Source organism: Tachypleus tridentatus, chromosome 1, assembly GCF_004210375.1.
Source record: "Tachypleus tridentatus isolate NWPU-2018 chromosome 1, ASM421037v1, whole genome shotgun sequence".
NCBI lineage: Eukaryota > Metazoa > Arthropoda > Merostomata > Xiphosura > Limulidae > Tachypleus > Tachypleus tridentatus.
The window spans coordinates 41,954,242-41,978,830 of record NC_134825.1 but is presented as its reverse complement, the minus strand read 5'-3'; the positions used below and the strand labels follow the sequence as shown (position 1 = coordinate 41,978,830).

At 33.1% G+C, this 24,589-nt stretch overlaps 2 protein-coding genes across 2 annotated transcripts in view; both read left to right on the top strand.

Annotated features, from left to right (window-relative positions):
- Window positions 1–1,176: 1,176 nt before the first annotated feature.
- On the top strand, window positions 1,177–9,689 carry LOC143247562 (uncharacterized). The gene is made up of 3 exons (XM_076495882.1): window positions 1,177–1,655; window positions 6,558–7,044; window positions 7,940–9,689. The coding sequence occupies exons 1-3, from the start codon at window positions 1,517–1,519 to the stop codon at window positions 7,980–7,982; spliced, it is 669 nt and encodes a 222-aa protein (XP_076351997.1). The 5' UTR covers window positions 1,177–1,516; the 3' UTR covers window positions 7,983–9,689.
- Window positions 9,690–19,463: 9,774 nt separating this feature from the next.
- LOC143247004 (uncharacterized protein CG1161-like) overlaps window positions 19,464–24,589 on the top strand; it is a 28,926-nt gene continuing 23,800 nt past the window's right edge. The window contains exon 1 of the mRNA XM_076494303.1: window positions 19,464–19,680. Within this exon, the coding sequence (XP_076350418.1) occupies window positions 19,606–19,680 (75 nt within the window). The 5' untranslated portion in view covers window positions 19,464–19,605. The remainder of the gene's footprint in view (window positions 19,681–24,589) is intronic.

The window sequence follows — 24,589 nt, the reverse complement described above, 5'->3', positions numbered from 1 at the left end:
CAGTTTTCACTAGATACAAGCATATTTTAATAATCTCAATTGTTTTGCTGTATATGTAACATCAAATTGTTCACTTTTATGAATGTATTTCTCTTGTAATTACAAATATTGTTTGTTTTGTACTTACAGATTACTTATGATGGAACTGTGAGGATTCCAAAAGGTTTAATAAATGTTTCCTATTTTGACTTTTGTGTTTTTTATTAGATATAAGTCCTTAAGCTATTTATATTAAATTACAAATAATTTGAGGAAGAATTATATTAATTCTTAATAGCAGTTAATGATTTCTAACTTTTAATTTTATTTATATGCACGTTCGCTCTAGTGTGTTTTGTTATAGAAAAACCACATTTGACTATCTGCTGTATTCATTGAGGGGAACTGACACCCCTGATTTTAATATTGTAAATCCGCAGACTTTCCGCTGTCTTAAAAGGAAACGTTTATTCTAATGTGCTGTAATATAATTATTAAATAATACCAGCACCAAAAAGTTTGTTTTTCTTTTAAGACAGTGCTTACATTTACTTGCTAAATTCCTTATTTGTAAATCATATATTTAAGCCTATCAAAACTCAGGCAAGAGTCGTAAAGTTTGCATTGATTCTGTTGTTATAAAGGACTATCTTTTTTCATGCGGGTAGTTAAAAGAATTAATAGAACATGGTTTATTTAATACCGCCTTCCGCGACAACATTATTATGTCAAGGGGCTATGACCGGGAAATTGTTACGCTTCGTAAATAAAGACTAAGATTTACAAAGTAAACAATGAATCGGGCAAATTTAACATTTTATTTTATAACAGGATGCACAGCCGCTAATGACCTTAAAATCTACATACACAAAAAGAATTATAATACAACATACAAAAATACACCCTTCAACACATAATCTAAAAGCGTATATCTTTTATCACATACCTTGAATAATTAAGTTCCAACAAAAGTTATGTGCCAATAAATAACTAATGAATAGATGACATTCAGATTTAAGAGTGCGTTTTAAATATCACCAGAAAACATGGGTCAGCAGGAATTAAAAAACAAGCTGTGCAGTTTCTGTTATGTTGAACTGGCAGATAGTAAAATGAAGTATTTTACAGCGTTGCATGTTATTGCATGAGAAAAACTAGTCTGTCCAGAGAATACTAAATAACACAAACGAAGACTTCTCAGGATGTTTGTGCGCTGTATTTTATGAAAGACGTTGAACTCGCAACTTTTGTCACTCAGGCCATCTTGGCAATCAAGTTTACTTGCCGCAGGCCAAAATTCCAGGTGTACTTTCTTCCGGATTTGGTCGAACTCGGTTAAGTACGATTTCAACATATTACACACGACCTGATGGTTGCCCGTTGTTGTATTGAATTATAAAAACTTCTTTCACTCATCGTAGGAGCTTTGTTGAGGAAAAATATTGTTGGTTAGTTTGAAAAAATCAAGTGCTTATAAACGCTGATAGCAGCAAAACTTGACGAGTTGATGAGTATACATAATGTACATTAGTTGAATATGAGATGTCTGATAGTACTTGCACTGACGTTTATAGTTCTCCATGGAATATCTCCAAGTGAAGAATCTGAATTGGACGGCTCTTCCATAGAAGCTCGGCAAATAAAGGATTATAAAACTGAAAACAACTTGTATGATGGTAAGTTAATAACAGGGTTTTTATATTTAAATTGAGCTAAACTTCCAAACTTATTATTAATTGTAATATACAGAAAGAAATGATATTGTGCGTGTGTTTAGGTTTTTTCTACTAACACTTGCATTAATTAATAGTTTAAATTTTATTGTGTTAAGTTGATCCTAGCTTCTTTACCATATATGTATTTTAAAGTGTTTATCATAACTTTTTAATAACAGGGTTTTTATATTTAAATTGAGCTAAACTTCCAAACTTATTATTAATTGTAATATACAGAAAGAAATGATATTGTGCGTGTGTTTAGGTTTTTTCTACTAACACTTGCATTAATTAATAGTTTAAATTTTATTGTGTTAAGTTGATCCTAGCTTCTTTACCATATATGTATTTTAAAGTGTTTATCATAACTTTTTAGTGTGTGTGCGTTTTCTTATAGCAAAGCACATCAGACTATTGCTGAGTCCACTGAGGGGATCGAACCCCAGATTTTAGCGTTGTAGATCCGTAGACCTACCGCTGTAACAACGGGTGACAACTTTGTACTTTCTCTCCATTCTCCATAATTATTTTACCCTATTCACTAAAATTATAGAATATTCTTGAGTGTAAGATTCAACAATATGTGTGTGTACGTAAACACTAGTGTACTGTCTATATTGTTGCCTAAGCTGAAGTTACGGGAAACTCTCCTCACACCTACAAATGTAACCAACGCGACTCGCCAAGAGACAGTCTATATTAGTATTTTTACGAAGTCATTACACAACTTCAGCGGTGGAATAAATGTATCCAGAACGACTGGTATGGGTATTAACACTTTTACTAATAAAACAGAGAACAACGTTTCAACCTTCCTGGGTCATCTTCAGGTTAACAGGTTTTATTTCAGGTAAAGTAACTCGACGTTTGGCTGAAAAAAAGAGGAAGAATACAGAGTTAGCTAATTTCCTGTTAAGTGAATTCTATCAAGACCACTCGAAATTAACACGTTCATCGTGAACAAGATAACAAGAAAGTTTTTTTGTTTTTTGTTAATTTCGCGCAAAGCTACACGAGCGCTATCTGCGCTAGCCGTCCCTAATTTTGCAGTGTAAGACTAGAGGTAAGGCAGCTAGTCATCACCACCTACCGCCAACTCTTGGGCTACTCTTTTACCAACAAATAGTGGGATTGACTGTCACATTATAACGCCCCCATGGCTGAAAGGGCGAGCATGTTTGGTGTGACGGGGATTCGAACCCGCAACCCTCAGAGTACGAGTCGAACGCCTTAACTTATTTGGCCATGCCGGGCCAAACAAGGAAGTCCCAGACCAGATAAAAGACTCAGTATTCTTTACTGAACTTTGGTATATAGATCATGATTTATAATAACCGTTATTATAAATTGTATTATTGTTTGCATATTAAAATACATTTGTATTAGAAAAAAACAAGAAGTGTACTTCAATCTTGTTTACAGGTATCATAAATTGGAGACATATTGACATTTAATTAACTTCTAAACTACCATTTAACTCAATTTCAAAATATTCGAAATTACTTATGTTACATGAGATACCCGACGAAAGGCTGTTGTCCGAAATATTGTTTTTCTGTTTATTATTACAATTATTTTACTGTGGAAAGCGTTTCGCCATTACTTATTAGTAAATATTAAACATTTAGGAAACTTCATACCTCGGAGGCGATAGGCGACAATCTTATAATTCTTGACCCATACTTAGTAGAAAATAAGTTTCAGCATTTAACTTTAATGTTAATTTTTGCAACTGTTTAACAGTATGCGACAGTTAGTGCTTTGTAGGAGGCTGGTAGGCATGTTTTTTGCACTAAATGCTGTAACAGGCAAAACGATAAAAGTACTCTACATGGTATAACGTGGACTTCTTCGTTAGTGATCGACATGAAAACAAATGTACTAGTTCGAAGGTTGAACGTATTTCACCATCATGAGAATCTCAATAATTCATCAAACGAATGCAACCATCATCGTAGTGGTAATCATAACTACTATGTAACATTACGTAATTATCATCCTATTCCTAACTACTATGTAACATTACGTAATTATCATCCTATTCCTAACCACTATGTAACATTACGTAACCATCATCCTAATCCTAACTACTATGTAACATTATGCATACATCATCTTAATCCTAATACATACCTAATTAATCTGCAACTATTATTTTAGTCCTGACAACTAACTGTATGTAACTATCACCTCAAGACAACTGTTTATGTGTATCTCAGAATTCCTGGTGTGGGTATTAACACTTTTACTGATAAGGAGAGAACAACGTTTCGACCTTCCTAGTTCATCTTTCTTAAACTGAAGATACATTTTTATTTCGAGTAGGTTCTCGTCCTCAAGTATTTATGTGTATGCAATCCTTAACTCAATCTTGATAACCATTTAATAGTAAGTAACCCCTAACTCAATCTTGACAAACATTTAATAGTATGTAATTCTTAACTAAATCTTGACAACCATTTTAGAGCACGTAACCATCACTTCAATCCTCGTTTAATTTTCTAATTTTATTAACAAAATACACCACCGTTACCAGTCTTATTAACTACCTATATATCACAGCATGTAGAAGTAACAATTTCTGAAATTTGCAACTTATTAGAGTACTGTCGGCCCCAACTGAGACAGCGGTAAGTCTGTGAATTTACAATTCTCCTCGGTAGACATAGCAGATAGCCCGATATGGCTTTACTATAAGATACACAAAGACGAGAATTGTCATTCTTGATGTCTATTTTACTGCACACAGCTGTAAACATTCGCCATCCTTACCCTAATTCTGATAGCATTATTAACGAGTAATGAAAAAGAAATTATACTTTACCAACGTAATCCGGTTCATACCATAACTGCTGTTGTCAAGCGATTTGTTAACATAAATAGTACCTAAACTAATACATGCCGGACCGTGGTTCCGTGGTTCATGCTTAGTTACCATAAAAAATCTTAAAAAATTAATAAATCGAGTTCCGCTCATTTGGTCCTTAAAGGTGCTATAACAGTGGCAGTCAAATCCCGCTATTCTATCTGACAAGAGTTGCCCAAAGTTGGTGGCAAACGCTGTTGAATAACTGCTTTCCCTCTAGCCTGTAACTTCAAAAATAGGAACAGCTTTATGCGAAATTTAAGAAACAAATCACTTCCTTTATTGTATCCCAGCTGGCCTAAAGAGCCCTACGGCTGGTACTGAGTGAAAGCCTTTGTTGACACTAGATATAGCAGGTATAGTGTGTTTAGTATATTATGTTACACGTCTCCTATGCTTTACTTCGAAAACAAAGTACTGGTTTCATCATAGAAGATCTAATTATACGACTACTACATCATTAGTAGTACAATCATGTTGCATAACCTTTATTATTGGAAAATGGCAGAATAAAAAATTTGTAGACTCATACTACTAAAAACTGAGTTTTGATCTATGGTTGGCACAATACAGATAGCTCATTGACCATCTTTGATGCTTAACCACAAATAAACAAAACCTATTCTACCTTTATTTTAACATATGCTTCTAAAGTTTTGAAATAATGACAACCAGTACCAGACACCAGATCGTCCATAAAATTTTCCTGATATACTTTAAGCATGGTAAATAAGATTTATCCTTAGTAAATACCTATGTATTTAATTACTTGTGGATTTTTTCTAATATTATAGTTATTAGCAAAGTCCAACTTCATACTGGTTTCAAGCTCGTAAAATGAATTCTAAACATTTAAAAAGTGATGTTTGTTTTTACATGGATTACATAATTAAATAAAAATACAGCTAACATAAAACGTCGAAGAAGGGAAAATAATTGATATTTCAATATAAATTGTGTTACAAGGGCATTATTTATAATTCACGTTTTATTTGATATATGTTTATATTTCTTTGTTTGTTTGTTTTGAATTTCGCGCAAAGCTACACGAGGACTAAATGCGCTAGCCGTCCCTAATTTAACAGTGTAAGACTAGAGGGAAGGCAGCTAGTCATCACCACCCACCGCCAACTTTTGGGTTACTCTTTTACCAACGAATAGTGGGATTGACCATCACATTATAATGCCCCCACGGCTGAAAGGGCGAACATGTTTGACGCGAGGAGGATTCGAACCCGCGACCCTCAGATTACGAGTCGCACGCCTTAACCCACCTGGCCATGCCGGGCCATATTTATTTGTAACAATACATTTGTACTCAAACAAACAAAAGTGAAAAGAGCAGCAGCTGCAAGGTGGGCATGACAGTTTTGAGGAAAGGCTTAGCAAACTATTCTTCCTGTCCCCCACTGGTGCAGCGGTAAGTCTTCGGATTTACAACGCTAAAATCAGGGATTAGATTCCCCTCGGTGGACTCAGCAGATAGCCTAATGTGGCTTTGCTACTAAAAGAACACACGCACACACTATTCTATTACCGTCTCTACTTTTGAGCAATTGACAATAGAGAAAGCAAAATCCAAACTTTAAAAATTGATCGCCATTCTTATAATGTATTCGCATAGAGTATTTTGTGATAACTCACGGATTTGAAACAGGCTTATCAATCCAGAAATATAGAGCTCTACCGTAAGGCTATCCTTATTGACTTTTTCTCTTCGTGAAAAATCAAGTCTATGAAATCATAGTCAAAATCTTATAATTAATTCATAACTGTTTCGTGTTTTGGAAATTAAAAATGAGAGTAACAAATAATAAAGTATAACAATAGATTTGTTATTAAGCTATATCTTAGTAAAATGTGTTTTTTGAGCGAAGTTTTCATTATTGTGCACATTTCAAATAGGTTGTGAAACTTATGATCTTTTTAGAGACTTTGAATTATAATATGCAATAATTTGGTTTTTGTAGCTTTTTTATCTCATTATTTACTTACAGCTGAAAGTAAGCAACCAAGAATATTTGGCGGACTGTCAATATCATTTCTACTGGTACTTCTAATTGGTGCTTCTCTTATCAACTGGCTCTTTAATTCTCCAGTGTCTCCACTTCCAGTTCCACCACTTCCTTACCCTCCAGTTGGAAGGTACCCACCTAAATATCAATATGTAGGTGTAGGACATGGGCGTGAGTACTCTCATTTTACACCAAGATACAGAGCAGAAGCGTCTCATACCACTGGTCATGCTAGAATTGGCCGTGACATCAAATACAACAATACAGATTGGAGTTTTCTAGATCTTGTTGAAAAGATTTTGGTCTCAGATGACACTGAATATTTTCTTAAACTGATTGGACTGCCGAACGATTCTGGACAACCATCCAGCGTGAGAAAAGGAAAGACAAAAATGAAATATGAAAGACAATATTGTTTGGAGTGTACATCGCTTCGACATGTTTTTGATAATCTAGTATCAGTCTTCAGGTAAAATAAATCGTGATTGCTGGAAGTTAGAGGTTATTTTAATACAAGATGTAAAAATCGTAGTATTGTTTGAAATCTCGTGTATTTTCAATATACTTTTAAGCTTATAAAATAACTGCTCATGTTTCCAAAGGGTCTTACGTAAGTTTAATGTGAACTTATTTTTTGACTTCAGAATTATTCAGTTGTCATTAACGCTATTTTAAAGAACTGAATATTGAGAGTTAGAGGAGTAGCTTCCTTTAATAACTACAAGCCGAAGCAAAAGTGACTGTTTTTTGTTTAGATCATGGTTTAATTTATAACCGCACTCTAGTTAGTCAGCAATAAATTTTCGAACTTACAATACTAAAATCTAGGTTTCGATTCCTGGTGGTGGGCAGAGTGCACGTAGATCATTAACTAGCTTTCCGAAAAACAACAAGAACAATTTCTCATATATTACTTTGAAACAAACAGTAATTAAATTACTTTAATTTTTTGATCGTAATATATTATTTGGTAACAATCGTATAACACCAGGTGTAACATCTGGACAGTAACTCTTGTCCCATCCTGTAAATGACACATTGGCACGCAGACTTTACTCTTTAACTTATGTTCCTAATTATTGAAAATCAAAGAGTAATTGTATTGAAGATTTAAGAAAAGGAAGAATAGTCGTAGGATATTATGAAGCTTTACAATAATTTCACGATATACCTTACTGAATACAATACTTACTGAGTAGACAAAGATGTTAAAATATAGTCACAACATAACATTATGGGATTTTAGTTCTTTACCAACTGGCTTTATAAATAACAACTTTATTATGTATTAGTAAGTAAGTTTCGTTTTTTATAATCCACTATAACAAGAGTATAAATATGTCATTTCTGTTTTTTGAACACAGGAAGGCACTGCAGAAGACAGAATCTCCCAATAAAGGAAGGTAGACTCCACATCGCATGGACTGTCACTATAGTTTTTATAAATGTACTATGATTTTATAAGTCCATTTTTAAGTAAGAATATTGACCCTGGAGTCCTACAATTTATGTCTTTTATGCATAATTATAAGGTGTTTGCGTATATGTGTAACTTAAGTTATATTATAATTATTTTAAATTTAGATTTGCAACAAATGTCCAGAACTTAGCTGTGGTATTTATTTATTTATTTGTACAGTGAATGGTTTCAGAAAAGCCATCTTACAGAAAAACTAAATATTATTACATGAACTTCATCTGACAGAACATATTAGACATATAGGTTGAAACTAACATGTATTTTTTCCAGCCATGATATCCCAGAGGAAATCTGAGATACGCGGTCTGGAACCTTGACCACTGGGCCATATAGAACATAACTGACAGTAAAGTAAGAGTAGAGTCAAGCTCGACACACAACTGTAATATCAAAACAATATACTGCATTTATCGATCAGGAAATTCTTAATAAAAGCACCGAATTTGTATTAGTACGGTAGTATTTCATCATTATCGTATTTTGGTATTTTTCCATATTTAGCTCATAATGTGACAAGGGGTTTCTGCTTTTTGTAACTGGCATTAAAATGAATTTAATGATAAAAGTAGCATGACTGTTTATTTTTGAGCTCTCAAAATGCTTCATTTTGTTGTGTAATACATTGCTTAAATCTTTAAAAGTAGATCTGCTGATAATGTATTTTCAGTATTCAAAAGAACATAAATCTGTGTCGTTACTGACATATTTGATAACACATAATGTTACTAAAGTAGCGTATATGATTAAAAACTTTAGAAAATGAATTTAACGTTATTGTGATTCCTTGTATACAAATTATTAGAAGTTGTATGCATGATGTTAGTTCATACATGTAAAATCGGATTCACAACTACAACTAGAAAGTACGGTACATTTTCACGAATATTTTTCACAGGCATACTTACAACTACAACCATTAGTGATTTCATATCCACACGTAATTCGTTCGTTGCAAACATTAATAGGCATGCTATATATAGGATGATTCAAGAAGGAAAGAAAAATTGGTTATTTTGGGGGAGTGTGTGTTGCTGGGTCCTTATTCTGCTTGTTTAATGTCCAGTTTTATCTTATTCCTTCTTTAAAATAACCCCTTTCGTTCAGAGTTGCAAAATAGCTGTAAGCGTTCCAAAAGTTGGAAAATTGACATTTCACATCTGGTTGAGCGTAAAGATTCAAAGCAATATAGATGAGAGTCTGAGCCACCTCATATAAATTCTAGGCCTCCCATGCTGACGTATTTTCCTCTACAAAAAAAAATAATAATGGGATGTCGCAAAATGTGAAACTGTGTTAGAAACGTATAGTCATAGATCTCTCTAACCAGGGCAAAGTAGACGGAATTGACTTGAAAGCAATTAAAGCTGTTGCATGTACCAAAAGCCATCCAAATGTTTGCAGTTGAGCTCAAACTAAGCAGGTTATAGAACTTGCTAAAAATCACAATAATGGTTGTCCACAACACACACCAAGCAGGTCTTAGGTCCGTTGTCCAAGACATCCTTCAGCATATTCAATAATTTTGTACCTGTTTCTACCCTATTGAGTAGTTTCCTATGTACTTTTAGCTCAGATTATATTGTATTAACAGTTTTCAAATGTGATAAATTAAGGAGATTTGTTATTTTTATTTTACCTCAATCAACAGTCATAACGGAAATGGATGGAATTAAAGTTTATGTTGTGCGAAATTGGAGAACATTTGAATTTTACGTCTTCTCTTACATACTTTTGAACATAACAAACTTCATGAACCTTACCAAAGCACGTGATATTCTGGGTGATACTTTCCATAAAAATAAAAATACTTTCTGTACAGGTACATACATACATACCAAACTGAAACATTTTTTTCATTTCATACAAAAAGATAAAACTATTTTTCTTGTACGAACCACTATGTACAAATCAGTCATGCAAACACGATTTTCTATATCTTTAACTTGAAGAATGAGTACCTTCAAAAGACTCATAAAGGCTCCAATATGCACCTATTGATTAGATCGTGGCAAAAAGTGATTGTTTAGCCTAAGAAAGAACAGAAACAAAACTGTCGTATTTATTTGGTCTGCTATATTTTGAAAATATGGCCCTAAGCTCCATAACTTTTATGAATAGATAGTTTCTTCAGGTACGAAGGTACACAATAAAGTATTTGTTCTTGACCAATCGCTAGTATTCAAACCCGATTTGTAGCATTATAAGCCCACATATTTATCGCTGAGTCCTCCTCGTGATTCAGTACTGTGTGAGGGCCTATAGAAGAGCAAATGCACTGATAGATAATTAATAGGGATATCGTATGACAACTATAAATGTGTTGTAGTTTTTCATTGGTAATCCTTGGTTTCACTATCATCTGTTATCTTTCAGTCATATATGACTTGTGTGTAACTGACAGTGTAAACCTTTTTTTTAATCAATTTGTTTAACTTTGTGTGACTTTTTCCCGACAAGTTGATTATGGGGTTTTAAATGTATAACTATCGAACATTTAGCGTAGCTATACAAACGAATTTAATATTATTCAAGACACATCTGGCATAAATATTTTCTACAAATCCCGGAATTCTTACGTATTTTTTGTTTGTTTGAACTCAAGTACAAAGTTACACAATGAACTGTTTGTGCTCTGCCCACCACGGGTATCGAAACCAGGTTTCTAGCGGTGTGAGTCCGCAGACATACCGCTGTGCCGCTGAGGGGCAAAACTCGTATGTAAGTGATAGAAAATATAGAATATATGAAAACAGATTCCAAGTTTTAACACTACAACTTCTCAATCTACATTGCAAATAAATAGTTTGTTATTATTGTTTGTAGTATTACTGCTATTTGAACTTTATATATCTATCTTTTTTTTCGCTACAATATTTTTTAAATTGTGTCTAAAGAATTATACTATTTTCAAAGTTTTAAACGCAAAAGAAAATATTAATTAAAATTCCATAAAAACATTGGCCACCTAGTTTTTAGACCCAATCATTTTATTTTTTCATAACTTAAAACTTCATATCTTGTACTATCTATGGTTAGTAACTGAAGTTTTAGGACCCGGCAGGGCCAAGCATGTTAAGGCGTGGGACTCCTAATCTGAAGATCGCGGGTTCGAATCCCCATCGCGCCAAACATGCTCGCCCTTTCAGCCGTGAGGGCGTTATAATGTTACGGTCAATCCCACTATTCGTTGGTAAAAGAGTAGCCCAAGAGTTGGCGGTGGGTGGTGATGACTAGCTGCTTTCCCTCTAGTCTTACACTGCTAAATTAGGGACGGCTAGCACAAATAGCCCTCGAGTAGCTTTGTGCGAAATTGAAAAACAAACCAATTGTTACTTTACGAAAATCGCCAATTTATGATTTTTAATTCATGATAAATTTGGTGAAATTAAGAAATAGTGCTTACATTATTACGTATTTTGTTTAAAAGAGCCGTAATATTAGTGGCATAACTCCAATATAAACAAATTGTTTTCGTGAACTCTAGCTGAGACCTGGAGTACAATCTCTCAGAGTGAACAAAATCTAGATATCGTATGTTTTAGGTTTGGACTAATAATAACATGAACTTTATTCATTCTAAGAAAAGTTATTGTTTTAATGTCTTTTAACTGTTTTTAAGTGCCTTGTCATGTGAATTAATTAATATTTATAAAAAAAACGGATACGCATTTGCTTATTATTATAAACAATATTAATTAACCATTAAGAAAATATACCAGTTCGTTCATGTGTAAAAACATCAACTTCTAAAACTATCTCAAAAAATATAATGTTCTCTTTAAAATAATAAAACAGGATGGCAATATATCATTTTGACAAACAAATCCGAGGTTTAGGCAACTTAGATTAATATCTAAAGACGGATTACTGAACGTTTGTGAGAAATGAGCTATAGTTGATATAATAATAAAAGCAATGCTCGGAGCTTCTGAATAACATTTTATAATATCTTACATAAACAAGATATACACATCTTTAAAACTATAATCTTTAGTTGGCAACTTTTAAAAGGGTATTGATAATTTAAAATACATGTTTAGTAATTCAACTCATTTACATACATTTACATAGAGAGACGACATACGATCTTTAACGATCTTTTATAAATGGTTTTACTATTTATGAGTGACCACAATATATATACATATATATACACCATATACAATTTTGCTTCGATTGCCAGTTTGTAGTAAATCACATGTCTACATGGGTGTAAAAATGTTATTAGCAAAACACAAAACCACCTTCATGCAAATATTACAGTTACTTCCACAGCCGAACGATGCAGATTATTCCTTACAATATAAACACACAACTGCTATCAGTTGATTCTGATTCTCTACTATCACAGTATGTCCATTCCGAGACTGCAACATATTTTAGCTGCGGTTATTGGACACTGTGTCAATATACAGATGGTTAGGAACAGACTTCACAAGATCAGCCTGTATTCCATACGCAAAGGTGATGCATCCAATCCATGGTAAAACAAGTGACGTGTTTCACGAAACGTTTTTTTACACATGGAGTTTCCAAAACCTCTTTATATGGAAATTTTGTTAAATGTGTAAACATTTATAACGATGAAAATAAATTTTGAATACAAAGTTATACGCATTTCCAGGGACATCGCAAGCTAAACTAGACTAAATACAGCTTACTAGCATATACTTAAACAAAATGTACTCAAATATAAGTTTCAAAACTGATTCAATCATTGGTCAAAGGTATTTGCTTGTTTGGAATTAAACACAAAGCTATTCAATAGACTAACTGTGCTCTGCTCACCACGGGTATTGAAACCCGGATTCTGATGGTGTGAGTCTGCAAACATACTGCTGTGTCACTAGAGGGGTCGTGTGGTAAGTTTTAACATTTATTAATGTGAGAAAAGTTGGTGTAATTACTGTTTTAATTATGTAAATATTCAACCTTATATTAGTACAAATTATTATTTATTTTGAACTTATGTTGGTTGATTCATCGGATGAAAACAACCATAGAAAATGGATACAGTTGAAAAAAAAAATTTTCAAGTTGTTGTTAATTTGTGAACTTGAAATACATTAATAAAGATAAATAATTTTCATGTCTAACAAAATAACTTGATACATAACACTAAATATGAAAACAACAGATTTTTTCTTTGTAGCACAAAATGAAGTAACATTATTCTGATCGAACCATACAGTCGTCAAAGCATTTTCTCATTTATTTTTTTTTTCATTTTATAGGTATAGTCTAAATATTGTGATAACTATTGAGTTTCTTATGAAATACTTCTCCCTTGAGGGATGATAAAGAAAAGCTCATATCTGATGATCGTGAAATGGCTGGTTTATTAAATTTTGCTTTATCTTTGGCTTTTCCTAGTGAAGATCTAGGCAGTATTTCTCATCTTGAGTAATTAATAGATAGAGACAGAGTCGAAAAATATGACTGCATTAGTTCTTAACTTGCTAAGAAAAATATTGGGAAGTTTAAAAGATGATAAATCTCATGGGCTTAATAATATTAATATCAATAATAATATTTCTCTAAGGGTTTTGAAGGAGATTAAAATTTGGATATGTGAACTACTTGCTACTATTTTTTGTAAGGCATTGAATAGTAGGAAGGTATCAATAGGGTGCAAGTTAGCTAATGTTACTCTTTCCAAAGATGGCAATAAAATTGTTCCAGTAACTATAGGTTCAATAGTCTTACATCAGTCGCAGAAAAAGTTTTGGAAAATCTGATAACATGATTTGCGAAGTAATTTAATAACACTTACAATTGTATTGGATAGTCAACATGGTTTCAATATGGGAAAATCTTACCTTACAAATACTTTAACATTCATTGAAAAGGTCAGTGCTTATGTAGATGAGGTTCAAGTTGTTGTATCTGTATTTTCAAAACCATTTGGCTAGGTGCCACATATACCCTTGTGCAACTTAATTGAAACAAATGGTCATTTTACAATATTTTCAGCATGGCGGCCGGGGCAGGCTCGCTGGACCCGCTGATTTCCTTTAAAAGTCATTTTTTCACACAGACGGCGTCGTTAGCTGTGTTTTTCAGTACGGTCGATCTATTTATGGGATGCATGGCGAAATTTTGAGGAATATTACGTCATTCGAAATTGCGTTAGAAGGGCAAGGAGACCAGTCAAAAAACAACTTCTTACCAACTCAATGAAAAAAAAACGGTGTCAATGGGGTCTGGACGCAAAAACAATAGAGAAAGGTGTTATTCAGGGACGAGACTCATTTCTTCGTATAGGGTCAAAGAACTCTGCATGTTCGCAGATCTTCAGGTGAGAAACTTCGAGAATCTCACATCAATCAGTTCGTAAAACATCCCTTGAAGAAGATGTTTTGGGGCTTTTTCAGCTACTATGACGTCGGAGGCTTACATATCGTAGAAGGTATGATGCGAGGACCACAGTAAATCGAAATTTTGCAGAGAAGAGTCGTTCCAGAATTGAAAAAGAGATTTCCAGATGGATCTGGCATTTTCCAGCAAGATCTGGCTCCGTGCCACACATCAAAACTTGGGAAGAATTTTATGACTACAACGCGAATAAAGGTGCTGGACTGGCCTAAAACTCTCCGGACTTAAATCCTATTAAAATTTTTTTGAGCGATTTGTAAATAAAGACTTCGGGGAAAAGACTGCACTACGAAAGATAAGCTAATTGAGGTTGTGGTACCGCTATCCAAAAATTAGTAAAGATTGCAGCTAACTAGTGGACTCGATGCCAAAAATAAAGGCAGTCATATCATATATTAATTTGTGAGTAATTTTTGGATTCTCAGAAATATAACGCAAAACATTGAAAAAATTGTAATTTTTCGTCTTGTTTCAATTAATTTGCACAAGAGTGTAAAAGGCTTGTGAAACTTGTCTGTATAGGTGTGGAAAATAAATTAGCTAATTAGATAAAAGAATTACTGGATGAAAAAAAAAACAGAAGGTTGCTGTAAATGGAGTTCAGTCAAACCGAATTAATGTCACAAATGGGGATGCCTTAAAGCTCAGTCTCAAGACCTTTGTTCTTTTCGATTTAAATTAATGACATAGATAAAGAAATAGTCAAGAATTACTTAAATTTGCAGGTGGTATGAGAACTTGGATGTTGCTAGACTTGGTTTAGAGGATTGGAGAGCTGATATGGATCAATAGGTCCTTTGTTGTTCCTAAACATTATGTTATTTTCTAGAAATTACCGAATTTAGTAAAATATGATAATTGTTGAGGTATCTTCTTAAAATCACATTGTTTTTGAAACCACAAACCGTATATTTCTTCGGTTAACCCGCTTAACACTTATTAGAAAAATAACTACCAAGGGTGATTCTTCTCAGGAGATTTCAGTTACTTGATAGTAGATGTGATATTATATTACAATAAAACTGAGTACGATTTTTATCACATTTGTTTCCAACCTTACTGTAGTACAATATACGTTGCCAAGCGAGGGTTGTAAATTATAAGTCTTAAATGATATAATTATTTTTACACATTGTTATTAGCATTGTGTTACATTGTCAGCTTAACGCCACCCTCTTGCGATTAACAAGGCTTCAGTATTTTTGCAAACTCGAGATATGTCGTTCACAATAAAATACAGGGGAAGAAATTAGCAGAAAATTTAGGCTAGAGAGAAATGCAGCACAAAGATGTTTAAGCTTTAGAAAAAGAATGATTTGAGACATATTTGATAAAAACAGAATCAACAAACAACAGTGCATATTCTAAAATTTAGATATGTTTCACTTAAACAATATAACAAACCAAATGCTTATTAAAATAGGCTTACAGTGGCTCACTGTTAAACGTGAAAGTTTATTATGCGACAATTGTTTGATACTCTCGGTGGGCACAATATAGTTAGCCCATTGTGTGAAATTTTACTTAAAAACAGACGAACTTACTAGCACTCATAAAGATATAGAACATAATAATTCAAATCATTAGATATTATTCACTATAGAAAAGAATTGGAGAAATAATTGATATTTAAATATTTCTCAATTCAGTTCAAATTTGCACCTTAAACACTCACAAGGTGAGAAGTGAGAATTAAAATTTGAAGAATCATGGATGCCACTTAAGACACAAGCAAATAATGCAAGTTGTGAATAAACTTATCCTTATAATTGTTTAACGCTATCAAAAATACATTTATAGGACTAATGAATCAACTTGCTCATTCTCGTTGACTAATTCATTTTTATCTTTTTATCATCACTGTTCTTTCGAAGTTTAGAATTTTAGACAACATTATTCAAATTTCAATATCGTTGACATTAATCTATTTTCTACATCTATTCTGGTTTGCTGCTTCGTTTTGACATTGTTGTAATATATATTAATAGGTAAGAGCTTTTTCAGATCACTTGACAAAAGTACACCCTTGTTCAAATTAATTGAAATAAAACGGAAAGTCTTTCTTTACAAATCGCCCAAAGATTTTCAATAGGATTTAAGTCCGAAGAGTTTGCAGGCCAGTCCAGCACCTTTATTCGCGTTATAGTAATAAAATTCTTCCCAAGTTTTGATGTGTGGCACGGAGCCAGATCTTGCTGAAAAATGCCAGATCCATCTGGAAATCTCTTTTTCAATTCTGAAACGACTCTTCTCTGCAAAACTTCGTTTTACTGTGGTCCTCGCATCATACCTTCTACGATATGTAAGCCTCCGACGCCATAGTAGTTGAAAAAGCCCCAAAATATCTTCTTCAAGGGATGTTTTAGGAACTGATTGATGCGAGATTCTTGAAGTTTCTCACCTGGAGATCTGCGAACATGCAGACTTCTTTGACCCTGTACAAAGAAATGAGTCTCGTTCCTGAATAACACCTTACTGCATTGTTCTTGCGTCCAGTTAATGTATTTCAGACCCCATTGGTAATGTTTTTCTTCACTGAGTTGGTAAGAAGTTGTTTTTTTGACTGGTCTCCTTGCCCTTCTAACGCAATTTCGAATGACGTAATTAATATTCCTCAAAATTTCGTCATATATTTCAAAAATAGATCGACCTTACTGCAAAACACAGCTAATGACGCCGTCTGTGTGGAAAAATGACAATTAAAGGAAATCAGCGAGTCCAGCGAGCCTACACCGGCCGCCATGCTAAAAATATTGTAAAATGACCATTTGTTTCAATTAATTTGCACAAGGATGTAATCTCAAGTGCTGGCCATGTAACGACAACGCATCAAGGTGTTTCTTTAACAGCACTTGCCACAGTCTACACTCACTTGTAGACTTAACTTTCAGAACAAATACTTTCCTATTTGATAATAAGAAAAACATTAGTGACATGATTTTTCACTTACTAATTCATTTTTCAAATGCTCGATTCTCCCATTTATATTGTTTTTTGTCTCATTTATTATTTTTAATATGTTGATTTTGTAATTATACAATTTTTATATATTTCACTGATCACTTTTTATATTTCATTAACGTACTTTTGTACATCTTCAATCTTGTTGTTGTAATTCCTATGATCTCTTGTCCTTCTCTGGTACAGTGGTAACTCTACAGATTTATAAATCTAAAATCGGCGGTTCGATTACACTGGGTGTATACAGAAGAGGGCCCGGTCTGGCTTTGCTCAATAAAAAACATACTCTTTTCCTCTCTAATAGTTTTCTTCATCTCTCTGCAGTAAGGCTTTTTTGTTCTCAATTCATCTTCAAATATTTTACCTTTTTCTTTTAACTATTCTTTTCCAGCATTCTGTTTCTTTCTTTTAAACTTCTCTCTTGTTTTTGCTTGATTATTTCTTAATTATGTCTTTTTTTTCTTGGTTTGATTTTTACTATTTCATAATCTAATTAGATCTTCAATCTCACTTCGTGTTGATATTATCATCCTGAAATTTGAAGTTTACTCACATTTCAGTTCCACTTTCACCAAAATTATCCTACTTCAGACATTAGTGTTGTAGCGTGTTATATTACTAGGCAGGTTCTTGTTTGTTTGTTTTGTTTTGTTTTAATTTCGCACAAAGCTACTCGAGAGCTATCAGTGCTAGCCGTCCCTAATTTAGCAGTGTAAGACTAGAGGGAAGGCAGCTAGTCATCACTACCCACCGCCAACTCTTGAGCTACTCTTTTACCAACGAATAGTGGGATTGAACGTAACACAATAACGCCCCCACGGCTGAAAGGGCGAGCATGTTTGGCGCGACGGGATGCGAACCCGCGACCCTCAGATTACGAGTCGCACGCCTTAACATGCTTGGCCATACTGGGCTAGAATCTCCAAAAGTATGTCACAAATGAAGTTACTGACAGAATTTCCTCGCTAATCGATTGTTTGAAATTAAGCACAACGCTACATAATGGGCTATCTGTGGAATTGGAATTTGGAATTTCGCACAAAGCTACTCGAGGGCTATCTGTGCTAGCCGTCCCTAATTTAGCAGTGTAAGACTAGAGGGAAGGCAGCTAGTCATCACCACCCACCGCCAACTCTTGGGCTACTCTTTTACCAACGAAAAGTGGGATTGACCGTCACATTATACGCCCCCACGGCTGGGAGGGCGAGCATGTTTAGCGCGACGCGGGCGCGAACCCGCGACCCTCGGATTACGAGTCGCACGCCTTACGCGCTTGGCCATGCCGGGCCGGCTATCTGTGTTCTGTCCACCACAGGTATCGAAACCTGGATTGTAGGGGTGTGATTCTGCAGACATACCGTGTGCCACTGACAGGCTCGATGGAATGATAAAAACATCTGGATTAACTTGCTGATTAAATAAATCGTATGAACATAACCTTTACAGTCTAAGACACTAATAAACAATGAACTGAAAAATTTATTGAATTACCATTAACTCAATAATTCTCTTAACTTTCATAAAGTTTCTAGATATTATATTAACATAACGTATAACATAGCAAAGATACATATGCATAAAAATGTTTCTTATAACTATACTTATAGTATCCAGCAATTATTCTATACTATTGAAAGTTTTCCATTGTTATATATGAATATTATCATTATACATTTTTCAAAATTTATTTTGTCAGTTGTTTTATTACCCATTAAGTATCTGACACGTTATGTTTGGATAATTTCCTTTTTTTAAAACCTTTCGTCAAATTGATCAGTATTTGTATTTTATTTACAAAAGCGAAGTGCTGTGAAAAGTTTAACTTTATCGGCCTGAAAAAGCAAGTACGAATACATATTAAAATGTTATTACGGAGATAATTGAGTCCAGTATATTTAATAGCATGTTAATTGTGAAAGCAAATAAATAGATAAAAATAGAAATCAATACTAACTGCTATAAAATAAAGGTAATCCAGTGGTAGTTACGTATCGTATCACGTAAAGAACGATTAATTCGAAGTGAAAATTATTACAATCACATTTTGAGTTTTGCGTGAAAAGCGTATTTCCTTTTTATTTTCTTGTTTATATATGTTATCGAATCTTTTTCATCACGTTAGTCACGAGACTGTACTCAAAGTACTGAAGGGAGTTGTTTTGGTTCGGAACTAATTAATTTTTTTTTTTTTTCTTTGCAATCGTAATAGTGAGAATGATGGGTATGTCAATTCGAACGTTTTTTCTTGTCGTTATTTTTCTTTCCGTCTTCGTAACATTGACCACATCAGTGAGTAGGATGATAAAGATAATTCATGTTAATATTTATGTATGGTGTAGTATGTAGTATTTACTATTATTTTTATATCAGTAATGTTAAAAAAAAACCGTCTGTACACGAAATGATTATGCTAAAGTAATAGTATAGTCCTAACACTATTACAAATTCAATTACCACTTAACCCTTAAACGGCGGCCATCATCAGTTGATGATTTCATGCTTTGCGCTTAGTACAGCTATTATCAACTGATGATAAGGCAAAAAACATTAGTTGGAAACCCCCTCACACCATAGTGATTATACTCAAAGCGTTGCAGCTGAGTCATTTTCTCAGTGTAAGTCATGAAGCAGGAAAGGAAGGGTGCGTCAGCTAAGAGAATAAAACGAAAACGTTTTTCATCAAAATACGAAATATAAATATTAGCATGTGATAATTATTCCAATGAAGAAGAAAACTTTTCAGATCTTTCATCATCGTCAAATACAATTGTTTCAAGCCCCGATAGTGATTTAGATAGTGAGTCAGAATTCATAAGTGAATTAGAATCCTTTGGTTCCCAGTGAGTAAGGTGTTATGATTTTAACCATTTATTCATTCTTTTGATAGTAGAAACGCTGAACTCGGAGGTAAATTTAGGCTCACTGATGAATTTAAAGAACATTAATGTTTTAGTGTTATATTTGATCAAAGTATAAGGAGTCATATGTGAGAAACAAATGGATATTATGAAATTTGGTAATTAGTCCTTGAATTCTGAAGAAAATGAAAGTAACACTTCCCCCCTGCTTCATGAAGTAAAAAATGGGAAGATAGTTATTAAGAAAATGTACACTTTTTTGTTTCTTGCTTTGGTGATGCATATGCCACTTTAAAAAAAGCATGTGTTGGGTGATTATTGGAAAAATGATCCCCTTAGAGGAACTCCAGTTTTTCCAAAATACATTACTCAAAATTTATCCAAGAAGATTCTTAGATATTTGCACTTTGCAACTAAGAACAAACCAAATGCAAATAATCAGTTATGGAAAGTTTGAGAAGTGTTTACAATGGTGAAGAATAAAGATAAGGAATCTTTTTCCATTTAAAAACATAGTTATTGATGAATCTTTGATTCTTTTGAAGGGTTGCATTGTTTTCAAGCAAGTGCAATAGATTTGGAATAAAGATATTTGTATTTTGTGATTGTGAGACAGGAATATAAATAGATATGATATCTATTCTGCAAATTATGTAGATGTCCCTAAAGATCTCTGATTAGGATTTTTAGAGTCAGTTGTCAAGCAACTGATGAAAGACTACCTTGGAAAAAGTTGTATATAATATTCTAATTATTATTATATAAGTTCAGAATTTTGTAACTTTCTCTTTGAAAATAAGACTGGATTTTGAAGAACAGTTAGAATCAATCAGAAGGAGAACATGCCTAAATTTGCACCTCAGAAGGAGAGAGATGTTAAAACCAAGAAACAAGGGAATGTTTTAGGACTTTAATGGAAAGACAAACACCCTGTTACTTTGCTTAGTACAGTACATAAAGGTGGCATGAATTAAGTGGAAAGGATGATTACAAAACTAAACAACTAATAACTGAACCCTGTGTGATTTTAGATTATACTATCAATATGAGGCTAGTTGACAAAAGTGACATGCAAATTGGATAAATTGATTGCATTTGTAAATGTGTGAAGTGGTACAAAACCCTCTTTTTCTCACCTAATTGACATCTTTTATTGAATTCTTATAACATGTATCTAGTAAAAACTGCCAAGAAGCCATTGTTGATGCAGTTTAGTTACAATGTATTTTATCAGTTGGAAAGGTATGGAAGGGTGACAAGACCTTTCCCAAGAAGACATAGCCTTACTGTTTCTGATCGACTTCTTGGAAAAAAAGCATTTTTAGGGCACTTTTAAGAAAGCATTCTATTCTAAGGAGCTAGTAAAAGTGGACAATGTCATATATGTATGCATACTACAAGAAAAGAAGTGAAAGATGGTGACTATCTGGTGTTAGGAATGTAGAGTAGAGCTGTGCATTGGAGAATGTTTTCATGATTTTCATACCATAAAAAAAAAACTTTTAATAAATAAGTCTTTATTATGTTGTTGTTTTTTTAAATTTTTCTTTCATATTGTGTTCATAATTCATAATCAAAATACTAAAGATTATGTTTAAGAAATTTTTTTCCCAATTTTTTTATGTCTGTGGTGACCTTCTACCTACAACATTCCTGTTGTTTAAGGGTTAATTCTTATTACATTATAAGATCCCACTGAAATGTTAACTTGTGAAAGTAACACTTAAATTTGGTTCAGTACTAAGTTGTAGTATTTTTCTACTATTAAAAAGTTATATAGAAATTAAAAATTTGGTTTTGACATTATTATCCAATAAAAATAAAATTTGAATTCAAATTAATCTACTACTGTTCCATTAAAACAAACATGTACATAAGTTATTTACAAGACTAGGAGTAACACTAATGCTCAATATAACATACTGAAGTTAATACTAAAACAGTACAGAAAGTAACAGTAACACATAACGCATCCATATTTCACTGTTTAAGGTAATTTTAATAATAAAAAATGTTTTAAAATTCATTATTCAATAATATAACTATAATCAGTGACATACCTTAATTTATTTCATTCTCGCTGTGGAAAAATTTAACCACATTGCAAGAAACATGAGGAAAACTTGCTAAATAAAACAGTAATTAGTATGTTTCAGCTTTTAAAAGTTTTAGAAAGATATAATTTGATTTACCTTTTCTAGCATTTTTCTAATTAATAAATATCCAAAATTCTGTTGAGACCTGACTTACTATTGAAAAATCAAAATAACTTCTTTCATTGTATTCCTTAGTAATACAGTGGTATGTCTGCAGACTTAAGCTGCTTGAAGTTAGGTTTCAATACATGTGAGCCTAGCATGACCAGGTGGTTAAGGCACTCGACTCATAATCCGAGGGCTGTGGGTTTGAATCCTGTCACACCAAACATGTTTGCCCTTTCAGCTGTGGGGTCAATATTAATGTGATGGTCACTCTCACTATTTGTTGGTAAAAGAGTAGCTCAAGAGTTAGCAATGGGTGGTGATGACTAGCTACTTTCCCTCTTATCTTACACTGCTAAATTAGGGATGGCTAGTGCAGGTAGCCCTCATGTATCTTGGTGTGAAATTCAAAACAAGCCAAACCAATACTTGTGGTGGCCAGATCACAGATAGCCCTTTTTATGGTAGACTTGTGCTTAATAACAAACAATTCACAAGTTAAAATGTTATTGTTAATGTGTCTGTTATCAAAGTATTCTGGAGCCATTAAGCATGATAATATAGATAATATTAATTTATTATTGTCACTTATATTTTTGAGGAAGTAAAAAGGTTCATTTATTTATTTATTAACATTGCAGATACAGAATTTTAACCAATTCAAAACTTACTGTATTTAATGGTTCACAAGGCTCAGTATTACTGCTTGGAAACGTAAGGAATTGTTGATGTTACAGTAAATCTGTCACTATACATCAGATCCATGTGTCAGTAAATTTAAAGCTCCACTGAGTACTCTTTCTTGTGAAAATAGGTTACATTGACTAGAATACTGTAAAATGAGTGATTAATTGAAATTAAATCAATTAATGTTATGAAACAATCAACTAATCAAAATATGGTTTTGTTTATAACTGCTTTCACTTATTCCAACTATCTAAGTCTCACAGAATCTAATAATATATTAATTTTTGAGATAATTCATTAGCAGATTTCACAAATTGTCCAGCTCTAGTAATTATCCTTTTAAACTTTTTTTAAAGTTTCAGGTGTTAAGTAAAAGGCAAGCAATACAAATTTCATTGCAAAGTATAAATAAATTTAAATTATAGCCCTTTCATATTATTCCAAGTTACTTGCCTATATACAACTTTCATTTATATCACCATTTGAAACTTTATAATTGTGGCAGAGCTTTCAGTTGCTACTGAAAACCTATTCAAAATAAGATTTTATATTAATGTTTTGATAGAGAATAAAGACAAGCCATTCATTTTAACTTAATGTAAAGTTGTATTTCAGAAATTTGTTGCTGATAAATGCTGGTTTTGTTGTTATGGACCATGCTTTTACATGTACACATACTATAACAATTGTGTAACCTTCAAGCGAGTACAGTAGATATTTTAAAGAAATGAACATTATCACTTTGGTTCAAGCATTTCATCAAATGAAAGATCATGACAGATGTTGGTTCAGATCATGAAATTATTTAATAGAACTACAAAGTAAAACTACTACTATTTTTTAATTTATAAAGTTCTGGACTGTGACTAAAATAGTCACCAAGGGAACATTAAAAATATTATTAGCAGCTGTTTTCATGTGTATGTAAATTAAGCACTGTTTGTGCCTAATCCAACAAAATTGACACCCTCCTTTTGAAACAGAATTGTAAGAATGACAACAATCAGAACTATGATATTCATTTTATACTTTTCTTGATATTTCATGAGTCAGTACACCTAAATTTAATAACATCCGCTCTGTCAGAAACATCACCTTGTACTTCTACTTAAAAGGATTGCCCAATTGAATAAAAAGAAATAATGTGAAAGAGAAAATAAGATAACTGTAACAGGCTAGTTTTGTTTAACAGAACTGGAGATGGCCAAAAATAGTTGTGAGACTAGTAGTTGCTTAGTTCTATAAAACAGTTTGATTGCCTATTTCTGCCATCTGATTTTGTCATGCCCCTCTTGAGGATTCACTTAGGCTTACTATGATATTTTTAGATTTCAATTCTTAGATGTGTGATATTTTATCCCTTGCCTGTATTTCCTGTGAAATGTGCCATTCCTTGTAACCTGACCAACCTTCACAACCATGTTTGGTTCTTCTCCCTTTAAAACTATTCAA